General features: G+C 34.2%; 1 protein-coding gene across 1 annotated transcript in view; it reads right to left on the bottom strand.

Annotated features, from left to right (window-relative positions):
- The window catches only part of LOC120624870, a 45231-nt gene that overhangs the window by 3509 nt on the left and 28568 nt on the right, over positions 1-13154 (bottom strand). The window contains exons 2-6 of the mRNA XM_039891618.1: positions 4558-6483; positions 4073-4354; positions 3024-3327; positions 1397-1684; positions 331-502 (exon numbers count right to left, since the gene is read on the bottom strand). Coding sequence (XP_039747552.1) covers positions 331-502; positions 1397-1684; positions 3024-3327; positions 4073-4354; positions 4558-6482 — 2971 coding nt within the window. The 5' untranslated portion in view covers position 6483. The remainder of the gene's footprint in view (positions 1-330; positions 503-1396; positions 1685-3023; positions 3328-4072; positions 4355-4557; positions 6484-13154) is intronic.

Raw genomic sequence — 13154 nt, 5'->3', positions numbered from 1 at the left:
CCAGCTCTTTTTAACTTGCAAAAAGACGTGTTTTGTAATCTTAAAAGTATATATTTTGTATGTGTATCTGTGTCAGTCATCCTTGCGCTCAAACCGATGGACCCAGTAGGATGTTTTTTTGGAATGTGATTTGAAACGAAGCTCAGACTATTTTTATGAATATCCAACAGCCATTTGATGACTAATTAACAGATCTTTCACTACAAACATTGACTTTTACTGCAAAAAAGTGTCTTTTACTGCAAATATTGACTTTGTTTAGCACAGTTCCCTATGCAATGATCGATAACGATGTCCTGTAGGAGAAGAGTTTCAAGAGAGAGAACTTACCAGTGATATGTTCCACGATGTTGTTCAGGAACAGATGCAACTGTGTGAGGTCGTAATGGCCGCGCAACCACGGCGCTGTGATCTGAGTGAGGACGGTGATAGCTTCCCTCATCTGCGGTTCTGGGTTCGACCCGTCGGAGAGAATGTCTGATAGGATTTCTATACCACCTCCCTGAAAAATATGCCATCCTTTAATAGCTGTGACAAAAAAAAACATGCCGGTAGAATTGAAAACTAAATGTAACTATGAACAATCCATATTATGTGACATATCTTATTATGTTAACCATCTTTCAATTACTTTTTGAAATACATACATTCATAAAGCATATTGCTTTTTATTTTATTTGTTTTTTATTTATTTTAGCATATTTGCTTTTCTTCTATTTTTTAAACATACTTTACAAAGAAAATATTGTTTAAATATTTAGATATGTTAGAAAAAATAGTCTATCCATATATTATTTATGTATGGATAGACTATTACTATACTCGGACTAGTTCGGAGATTTTTGTAAAAAAAAAAGTTTTCACTTGGTAGAACTAGATTCGTCGTGAAGCTAAAGTGGCAATGTGCGGGCTCGGAAAATAAATAAATAAATAAATATACTACGACAATACACACACATCGCCATCTAGCCCCAAAGTAAGCGTAGCTTGTTTTATGGGTACTGAGATAGCTGTTGAATATTTTTATGAATATAATACATAAATACTTATAATATACATATAAACACCCAGACACTGAAAAACATTCATGCTCATCACACAAACATTTTCCAGTTGTTGGAATCGACCCCACGGCCTTGGACTCAGAAAGCAGTGTCGCTGCAAACTGCGCCAATCGGCCGTCAAAATGCATGGACGTTGGAAGTTCCAAAGTACTGGAATAGCAACCCCGTAATGCAGCGTCCGTTTATCCACTAGGAGGTACATAGACAACATAAAACGAGTGACTAGGAGCCGCTGGGAAACAGTGTACCTAAACCGTGGACTTTGTAACTCTCTACAAAATACCCATATCCAGCAGTGGATATCAATCGGTTGATATGATGATGAAACATACCTCTTCAAACTGTTTCACCGCATCTCCAGTAACGCATACAGTAGCAAGAGCTCTCAACGAAAGAGCCTTTATAGAGCTTTTCTTAGTCTCTATTATAGCTGTCAACAACGCTCTTGGTACTCCACAGTCCACGAACGGCAGTTCAGTTATACTCTTCATGATTTTAGCGCATTTCTCGTGTAAGGAAGTCTCGGTGTCTCCAGTCAGCATTGCTAGGTGACCGATCGAAGTAAGGGTGCTTTTTAGTATCAAATCCGATGGTGGTTCTTCGATTATTGACACCAGCGTCTGCAATGGAAGAATTGATGCGTTAAATATCACAGCTCTTACAGCGAGTGATGAGTTTATTATCTCAGTCATTACCTTAATAATATACCAAGGAATTAAGGGCGGCGATTTTACATACATTAAGAAACCCCATTATTTTGAAAGTGCTAACGAAGTTTCTAATGTAGTGTGGTTTTGTTCATTTCGTTGGAAGATTATATAGAAGGTTTATCAATTTGTGAGTCATCTGGTTTATGTCTATTGCACAGAAGACGGTTACATAAACGCTAGGTCTAAACACCATCGACACAAAAAATATATGACCAAAAACTCGATATTACTTCTTCGTAAAATTTTATTTGATTATCATCCCACAATAATTGATTATAAAAACATCCTCTTAATAATACTGGAAAGTGGCCTCCTTTGACATTGGAGAAATAAATAAAGAACTAAGTGAACTAACATTTTATGTGTTGTGTTTAACTAACTTTAAATAGGTAATGTTTTATGTTTTTGAAATCTGATATTCTAAAAGTCCTAACTCAATGTAAAATATTTACCCCTAATAACATTATATACACGTTGTATTCTAAGTTTAAGAATTTATGAAACATAAAATATGTAATCAGCATCACAGTCCATGGGTTAGGCTCAGGAAGGACGCGATTTACTATTGAATATTGCATTCTAAGAACTCGATATTTAATATCGACTTGTTTATGTAAATTTCGAGATTCTATCGCAAGCACAATTTATTCTAACGATGGAATCTTGTGGACGGCGCATTAGTATTCAATCGAAACGATTTAACTAATAGCTATTAGAAATATACTTAAACATGATTTTACGAGAAATTAGCGAATTATTCTGCGATTGCATTAAATTTAAATTAATTGATTAGAGATAAATTATTATCTTTTAGTTAATAGAATATTCATGTTTCCTTACTTTCTACGATATTATGAATTGGCCTCGCACAAATATATTACATTACTTTATTTTCAATTTTACTTTTTTACTACTTATTCTTCTTCTAAATCATATTGCGTCACTGTAGCATTTTATGTATAAAATGAAATCTTTCAAAACTTTCAATAGTAATTAGAAAATGTCGTAGTTTTTTATTTCTATTAAACGAAAAACAAAATAGCTATATTTATATCTGTCCTCGCATTAAACCTACGCAGGTTGGATATTGCGTAAATTCATTATAATTCTAAAGAATAATATGTATTCCTACAGAAATATGTATTGGACTTCATAAACCATGCAGGTGCTTAAACTAGCTAGATCGACTTGACATTTTCTATGTTTAAAAAACAATTAAGTCAATTGCAAAATTAGGCATAGTCCTTACCTTCATTTGCTGCACCAAAACAGCTTTAGTCGTCTCTAAGAATATTTCAATGAGAGTGTCTAAATGTTTCTGTACAAGATTCCACTCTGGTTTGCTCTCGTTTAACTCGATTTTTACATCCTCTCCAATATCTATGAGCTTTTGGAGATACATTTGTAAAGAAACTTTAATTTTATCCCATCTCTCGGGCGTTTCTCCCGGCGGCTTAGTGTTAAGCGTTATACTGTGTGCTAGGACAAATTCGTTGATATTGGCTACTAGAAGACATATCTGCTCTTCACTTATTTGGTTAGAATCCATTTGTCTGAAACAAACACATGATGATTATCGTCATCCTATTGTCAAGCATTGGACTTGAGGTGATGGGGACATAGCTTGGAATTACCAAACTGATTCCACATGGCGGGATTGGGATAAACTGTTGAGACTTTTAGGTACCAATTATTGTCAGATATTACTGATAAGGTACCGATGCCATAAGGTTCATGTGCCATCTGTGGCACAAAGGACATGTAAAGGCCGAATAGGAACACTCATTCTAAAGAACTCTTCAGATTCGTACAATCATTCAGCAAATAACTTAAATTAACTCAATTGGTTTTCTTTACTGGGCCAAATACCACATTAACATCCTCAGCCTATATTACTCTCTCACCAGAGAGGAGGCCTTCATCCTTACCTTATTACCCTCTCATAAGAGTGGAAAAAATAAGCTCAAGTTCAATGCTAGACCAATGCGGGTTATAGAGCTATGGATAAGTATTCCTTATGATTTCATTTAAGTTTCGAAATTTTGAGGCAACATTGAATATAGATAGTTAAAATGTCATTGCTGAAAACATACCGTTATTTAACGTAAGATTTATTAAAAATTTCCTACAGCTCAAAATCTTTATTAAGGATAAGTTTCCCAACCATAATTATAGTCATTTACGTCATCACGGATAAATTCTAGTTACTATAAATTACTCATGGACATTTGTTAGTTGTTTCACATTGATCAGGAAAATAACACCCGTAATAGTAACGCAACGTATTGAGATTCTTACCTAATGACGTCACTATACTGGTGCACTATGATTTGCCCGTGGGTCTGCACCTTCTTTATGTTCCCTGTTATCGTTGCTGAACTAGCTGACACCAAGGCTTTCATTTCAGCCCCCAACGGTTTGCTCTGCAGCGTCGTCATACATTCATTTTCACATGATCCGACCAAATCCGAAAGCCAATATTGCACAGATTCGGGTTTCCTGTCGCAGATACGCTCTAAAGTTGTCTGGTCGATGCTCCTTTCTCTGAACAATATTTCATTGCGATTGTTTAAGATTAACCTGGGAAACAAGAAGTTATTGTTAAAGCGGCAATTTTAAGATGTATAGCGGTACTTTTATCAGCGGCTTGGATATAATTTATGCTAATTTAACAAATGTTTATTACTTTTAAAGTGATCTTCCGGAACATGAAACAATACATACTTATTTTTTTTCATTTAGACTGTGCGCTACTGGTGTTGATGAAAGTAAAAACTACTTACCCGCTATTAAAGTTTTCTAAGAGATTGACTCTACGAGAATTCTTACTACTATTTTGAGCACCATTCATATACTCATGAGGCGCTAGCATTTTTGGTGTCGAAGTACAACCTAAATCTAATTGAACATCTGTAAAGTTCATATCATCCACTTTTAATTTTTCTCTCTTGGAATCGTGTGTTAAGTTTTTGTCCGTTTTGGAATCTGTTTCGTATGGGATGCTTTGTTTATCTTGAAATTGTAACGGTGGGGTAAGTCGATTGCATTTTTCGATATTTTCGTTAGAAGCACCTTTATCTTGTTGTTTAAAACTTTTATCATTTTCTGTCCCTACTAGTCTTTCGTTATAATTAGGTATTAACATTTCCTGTTGCTTTGGATATCCAACAATTACCCATGAGTTTTGATCGCATGTCCTTGGTAGACCAAGTGACGGTACTCGACTTCCGTTTAAAACCCCTCCAGCTTTGTCTGATACAACAACAGGCTTTTCCTTTTTCGTGGTAAAGAACTTAAATTGATCCTTGATTTTTTCTCCTCTAGCAACTAATCGATGTTTAGATTTGGGTCCAGCTTTTTTAGTCGGTTTTAAATGTAGACTATCCATTATATTTTTACCCAGTAACGCTTTAATAGGTTTATGTACTTGGTCTTTTGAATATAGTTTTTCTGGTTTGGGTAATTCATCTTCATCAATATAACCCAAGGAATGATATCCTTCTTGAATGTCTAATATTTGTTGATCTAACCTCTGTCCCTCAAAATTGAGAGATTGATTAAGCCTGTTTCTCTGAAATTTAGGAGTGGTTGAAATAGGGATATGTTCTTCATTAGACATACTACGTCTGTATTCTGGTTTTCCTGATGTTATTCTTTCAGTTGGTACATACGAAACATTAGATATTGGTGTTCGAACTCTAGGCTGATTAACAACCGCAATTTCATTATTGTGCGATAACTTGATGTATTCTAAGCTATCGTCTGATTTATTCTTACTAGTTTCCAAATCTTTTACTCTAGCTACTTTACTAGTTTGGGTACTGTCTGTACTTGACACAAATTTTTTTATTGGATATTTCTTAGATGGACTTAAAACATTTAAATTTTTTACAGATATATCTTTGGCATCTATTTGTATTGCACTCGTATTCGGTGTATTTTCTTTATTGCTATTAATATTTAAAAGGTTTGATGAATAATTAACTTTACTGCCCGAGTTCGAATTTACTGATTTGTTTATTGTTTTCGTCACCTTGTCCTTATCCAGTGACTCATTGTTATTGTTTTTCGGAGAGGGATATTTTGATTCTACATTATTCGCATTTTCATTTTCTTTATCTTTCAGCAACTCCATATGCTCTTCATCATGATGAATTTCGCAATATTTCTGTAGGTCATAAGGAGTTTGTATAACGCTACTGCTTCTCAATCGGGGCATTGGCGTTGGAATTGCAGAATTAACATTATTAGATGTGTTTGAGTTATTTAAATCTTTACAATGCAGTGAGTTTTGAAAATCTTTTGCTTGTTTAACAGTAATATTCTCATTGTTATTAGAGTCACTACTATTCGTCGATTTATTTTTATCGCTATTATCTTTATCACTATTATCTAGTGTGGAATAATATTGAGATACTGGAGGAGAGCTGTCAGAGTCAGAAAATCCTGAATCCTGACTCTTATGACTGCCGGGACTGCCATGACGGTTGGGCCACTGATTTGGCATGTTATTAACTCGCGCTAAATTTTCAGCACTAACATTCCTTTGTTCTGGCTGATTTGCAATCCAATGAGGTAGCTGAGGCTCCCAATTTTGCTCGTCTCTTCGATCGTTTTGGTTCCACTCTGGTTGAGCCACTGGACTGCCTACATTCGGCGGTGCGTCACCCCACCAAACCTTGCTTCTTGTTCGTTGAAAATTTGACATCCTAGAACAAAAAAAACAAAGAGTTAGGTAAATGACTCGTGGGAAAATCGGAGGTGACGAGTGTAATCATCGGCTCAAATGACGTAATTTTTGGTCCATTATGCCGGGCTTTAAGTTCACGACGCATAATGCGTGTCGCTTACGTTCCTTACTATCAAATTATCGAAGGTTTTTTGTACTGTGGGACTTTATCTAAATGTAAACTGTGTCTACGTCATTTATTTAATAGCATGGTATTGAATGTTACATAATAAAGCTTTTTCAAATTCATTCAAAAGCACGTTGCAGGCAGATGTTTAAAACCGTTGCAGATTCTATTATGTTCCGAGTGCAAGGGTGTATTGTAAGTAAAGTTCAAACACAGCTTTGATTTCGGAACCCCTCGTTTGCCTTTGACTTGGAAACTGGGCAAAGAAGTCTATGTGAACAACTGAATGAAAATTGGTGGTCATTGTTATACTTAATTCACTAATTCCAACCTAGTTTATATTTAAAAAAGATTACTATTTGCTCGAGGGGTGATAGCTAGCTTAGCTACCTAATTATTTTTTCAACTTCTTCAAAATACGACTTGCGGTTAGTCTCTGAGTCAATGTAATGAGTCAGACTAACTGAATAGCGTTACATATCGGTAATAATAGGCAGCAAGTATCAAGTAAGTCAATGTTTATTATTATTTGATAAGTTACGTATTGCATTATGATTGCCTACTTTAGAAGTACTTGCAAATAAGTTTTATTAAAAACAGTTTTTTTTATAGTAGGTACATACTATATGTTATTTATCTATCTAAAATGTTATCTTATTTTGATCTTCATAATCTATCCTTATTTTATGAGAGAGATTAGAGAAATTATGGATAGAAAATATATATAAAGTAACTTGTTATATTTTAAAGGGACAATGCTACCAGCATTTTAGGTAAACAATGCATCACGGTTGAATAGATAAGATTTTAAGTTTAGCTTAATTTTGTAACTGGTATTCATGTATATCGTATTACATAGTACCTACCCTATCAAGTAATTATTTTCATTTAACAACCCACTCAATCAAAATTATCAATTTTCCGCGCCTTCTCTACGCCAATTGGGTAGTCACAATATTTCAAAACGTAGATACCTATATTTGCTGACCTTACTACTACGAACAATTTCTTAATTCCTTAACTAAACCGTATTTACACGTGAGAACGACTATATTTGGCAATATAATATCAATTTACTTCGGTATGGAAAGCATTAAGTAATTTTAATTCATACAATTGGTTTTAGCGCGTGTTGCGGTTAAGAAATGGTTTGACAGGTTAAGCTTAAGTTGTTTAGTTGCTAAACCGATTATAGTTTGACAACAAATATACTGAAACTCTACTAATTGTATGGTATTTCTGTATGGCGACATTTGTTAATAGACCAGGGTAGAAGCCTTTAAAAATAATTAAAAGTGGAAAAAAATTATAGTAGGATGCAACCCATTAGATAAGAAGGGGAATATTATAAAAATGAAAGGAAAAATAATTTACGGGCGATCTGAGGTCGGAAAGGGGATGGGGGTGAGTTTTTAAGAGTAAAAAACGGTTTTTCTCGATTTCCGGCAAAACTAAAAGTCCTATCGAAAAAGTCAAATGGCAAAGTTGTAGGTAATAAAAAGATCTAAAACTTTTATATTTACAGTCTTTTTCACACAACCTCAAAATTTATGTGAAAAATTCAAAAAAAACCAAGTTATTGGTATATTATTTTTTTTGTTTTAAAAATTAGCGACCCTGGTCTATAAGATGTAATACATTTGTTAAAGACGAGTGGAGGTTACACGGGATGATTTGTCGAAGGTCCAACCATTTAGTTCAAGTAGACCTAATTTAATCAGAACTTTGAAACGTCAAATTTGTTTGTTAGATGACTCCCACTGCGCCGCGCCAGTTTGTAAGGCAGATTATATCGACAACAAGCTGGTATAAAACTCAGTAGTTGGTCTTTACAAACATAAGACATTTTACAGGTTGACAATAATTTTCTATCTTGTGTGATTAAAGCGGCGCTTCGCTGACTGCTTCCACGCAAATAATAATATATTTTGGAGGTAAATAGAAAACTTCGATGTAATAAATGTTTTCAAAATTATCTTCGGGATCTAAAAAAAAATCTTTCAACTATATAGGTATACTTGGTGAGTAAGAAAAATCTTGTTTTTGTGTTCAAATAAATGGATCGTGAAACCTTGCTTGATGATTAAGGGCCAACAGCCGGGAATTCGCGAGCAAGGTTTTATCAATCGATTTATTTGAATACGCAGGTAGGTATGTGTTACAACCTTTAAACCCAGAATTTTAACTTGGAAACTACGGTTTCGATTTTTATTTTATTTTCAGAAAATGTATCCCTAATAGAGTGATCTACACAATATTGGCTTGGACAATTTGAAAAACGATTCCGCAAGAATTTTGACAATCGAAATTTTAGTATAAAGAAAGTTAGATAAAATAACTTAATCTTACACTATTATAACATTAAAAAATTAAAAAACCCCTGGCTTTATATATCGCGTACATTAAAGGCGTTGTCAAAAGTAATTTACCATTTTGTGTTGGCGGCCATTTTAGATTTGAAATTTATCATAATTTAATATATTCTATTAGTTCGTTCGTTGGGCAGCTACGATGCCATAAACACACAGACACACACTTACACTAACACATGTCAAACTTATTTAACACCCTTTCATTTTTGCGTCGGGAATAAAAAAAAGAGTATTGGTAGCTTTGTTCCTCGAAACTTCATGGGTTTCTACCTCTATTTTATGAAGTAGGCTAATGAAAAGATAATTTCATACGACTGGATTTATCAATCATTGAATCACGAAGTGTTACGCATAAACAGTACGTCCAAGAGGGAATTGCGCAAGTCATCAGCTCCGCACTAATGGTTTCGCGTACGCGCTAACGACCGCTAATCACTCAGAAATATTTTTAAGAATTAGCGACTGGATAATAAGTGAGATTGCGTCGCGTAGCCGTGGTTATGCTATGTGGGGATTTATCTAGATATGCTGTGGACCTATTTAAATACCTCAGTTTTTTTTAAATACTTGATGGCCTCACTATATTCTTATATGAGTATGTTATGTAGTATAAATATATATATATATATATTTTTTTTTCTTGCCTGTGTATGTTTCATTGTTTGCACTGTCCCTCGTTCATGTTTTCTATTTTTACTTTCACCAAGGGTTGTCTGTAAGCGATTGCTTTTGCAATAAGGCCGCTTTTGCACACTGTATTTAACTTTTTTACTATTATTTTTTTTAAATTGTTTTTAATTTTACTTATTTTTTTGTTTTCTTGTGTGTTTCCTGAATTGTTTCTAAGTTTGTGCAATAAAGTATTCAAAATAAAAAAATAAAAATATATTAATGCATAGGGCATAACGGCGTTATCTGCAGTGTTTTTTTGCATTAGAAAAGTGCTGTCAGTTGAAATGAATCCATTACTATGCTGGCGTTATGCAACGTTTGTTAATAAGGGCTAGTCTATTCTAATGAAACCACAATAAAGATTTACAATACTATTTTAAATATAATAAGACATAGGTTTTCAACTGGTCGTCCAGATAGAAAACGCATAATTGGATAGCGGTGGTTGTGAGTATATACTTCGCAAATTTTATGTATATATTACAGGTTGCAACCGAATGTCCGAAAAGTTATAGAATAGGCATGGGGATAAAAAGGATTGCAGCTCGTTTCACCTCACTATTTTACCATCATACTGCCACTAGGTCTTCATCCAATGTAATTTGACATAAATCATCTTTGTTACGTTTGGCTTGGTTTTGGAACATCTTATCTTAATAACCACAAGCATTAGAATTTGTTAGTGGGATCTTGCCTAGGTACATGTAAATTCTACAACGTATAATAAACTACTATTAGTTATAAAATAGCTAAGTAGAGAAGTCCTACAAACAACAAAACATCTTGGGTTACGGCTAACAAAAAAATAGGGGATGCGGGCTAACGGTTTGTTAAAACGTTATTTCGTAGTAGTGTCATCTGTATACAAAATATTATACATAATATTAAAAGAAATAAAAAGCAGATTAAACCTATCCAATGAATGATGTAAGGTACTCAAAGGAGTCAGAATTTTTAAAATAATCAGGTACCAGGCAATGATAAACAAGATGGAGTTACATTGAAAACACGTAAGGAATTTTATCACATTACTCATGCCTTTGACCTTAGTGATAGTCAGAATGGGGCCCTTGTCGACTTCCTCCGCTGGCTGGCGGTCTCTCTGGTACATTAAGATATGGTTCAATGGCAACAATGAATAACTAATTCGCTCATTTAGTTGTTTTGACAATAACTTAAGTCAAACCTTTACTTTATAAACCTTAGAAATATTTCATTCAGTTATTGCAAGATCTTTTGAATATTCTAGTCTGATTGTATGGATTAGGTAACTAGTGTTAAATATTATTATTACCGAAGAAATCATGGCAGGAAATTTTCAAGCAGTTGGAGTTTGTATATAAGTGTGTTTGTGCGTTTGTTTTTTGTAGTTTTCCCCAATACTCTAGTCTTCTTTTATCACACTTACGGGCAGGGCAGGTAGATAAGTTTAACAAAATATGCTGTTATCTTGTTTGAATTTTTGACTAGGTTACAATATTCACTTACACTGATCGATTCTGTGACGGTGCGTTTGCATTACCTTAGTATCACCTTAATTAAGGTTCTCAGATATGTAAGAGAAAAAGGTTAAGTAAGGTCTTACATTTTCTGAAATTTCGTTTTATTATTTGTTTCTGAGCATGTTATAAAATGAAATTGAAACCCTCGCGCTCTAATCAATCAGAAACGCAACTTGCATAATTGTAATGCATAAGTGCAGTTAGTTGATTACGGTTAATTACCTAATTAAGATTGACATTAACAAAATAACAAGCTAATCGTTAGCTTGATAGATTTATAGATGCATAAAAAGTAGGTGAGCATCAGACGCCCTGATTTACTGTATTTTTTATGCTGCAATTGAATCAAGAATCAGAGCAACATATATTACCTACGTCACTACACATAAATAGTAAGATAAATATCACACTTTGATTCCTTTCGTTGCAAAACTTTTTGTCGTGTTGTCTTGGAGTTTGGAGAGCACGCATTTTCTCCAACGCTACTGGGTATATAAAAATAATACATTATTAGAAAAATAAGTAACTCAGCTAATCTCTTGAAATGGTTTAGGCCAACAATAATTCGTTGTTGTGTATAGATCAAAAATACTTCAAACACAAAATAAGAAATTGAGTCATGCTTAGAAACGTCAGCATGCATTGAGGTTTAGATTATTCTTCTGTGGTGTTTGGTATCCTGGTGTTTCATACGCATTATTATTGAGTAAAAGTCTAAAAAAGCCTTCTCATTCTGAGAGTCCGTCCCTGTATTTACTTGACTGGTAATGGGCTTGTTAGGAATCCTAAGTTTAACCATAGATTTTGACACCTAGTCATTGTCTGCGGTAGTTGTTTTGCCGGCATTCGAGACAAAATCATGGAACGATAAATGCACATTAATCTTTAAGTAGAGTTTATAGTTCTTATATTGTGATCCGCCTTGTGATATGATATGAATATGGAGTTTCAGTGTGATTTGTAGTCTTAATCTTTTAGACGAACCGCAAGTCGGTAGTGTGATCTATGGTAACGATTGTAAAGCGAAAGCATGAACGAATCGAAGAAATGGCCCATTTAGTGCGCTCCAATGGAGATGCGTCCGTGACCAGTATGGTTTTTATGCTGAATATAATTAATAATTACGAACCTATTATATATTTCTTTTCCATTGAAATAACTTATATGGCGATAAGTAAAACATTAATAGCCTTTAACAGTCCACTGCTAGAATATAGAACCTCTCCCAAAACGCGGGTTTCCGATAATCACCACGCTTCTAGGCAGACGGGTTGATTATCGCAGTAGATGGTAGTACTGACACGGAGGGACGTTACTGCCCGTTCTGTGTGATAATGTAAAATTGTAAACAAAATTATGCTAACAATTTAACATTGCAACAAACCTGTCATTGTGATGTTTTTATTAAATAACGGGTTTAATGAGGTTGTAGCATGTAACAATAACTTATGGAAATTTTAATTTCGACAATTTTTTTTATTTTAAATATTTTCCTACACATTTCGTAATAACTTACCGACTTTTGTAAAACCTTGGCAATTTTTTCTTCTATGGCACATTATTAAGCATCTTCGTGAGATACATTTATCAGCCATAATAACTGTGACCATAAAAAAGTTAAGTTAGAACACGTGTCCAGAAAAATTTGTAACAAGGTATTCGATAATTGTTTTCGAGAAGTATCCGCGATAGAATAAAATGTGCAATATAAATAGAAACCGCGTCCCTTTCCCGCAGCTGGCGTAACGGTCGCGTGTCATCTGCTCGTCCCATACGCCACGCTTGGCTGTACGGCACGCGCCCTTTGCCGTGTTTTATTAAAAAGTTGCAATGTGAGATATAACTAACTGCCTCGTTGTCATGCATACGTTAAAATAGTGATATAAGACTTTATTGACCACAAATACTATTGCCGCAACATAAAACAATTATAAAAAGAAGAATGGCAAAAGAAATATCCCTATTGGAATAAAGAACG

This window comes from Pararge aegeria, chromosome 7 (genome assembly GCF_905163445.1).
Source record: "Pararge aegeria chromosome 7, ilParAegt1.1, whole genome shotgun sequence".
Taxonomy (NCBI): domain Eukaryota; kingdom Metazoa; phylum Arthropoda; class Insecta; order Lepidoptera; family Nymphalidae; genus Pararge; species Pararge aegeria.
This window is presented reverse-complemented; position numbering and strand designations above follow the sequence as displayed.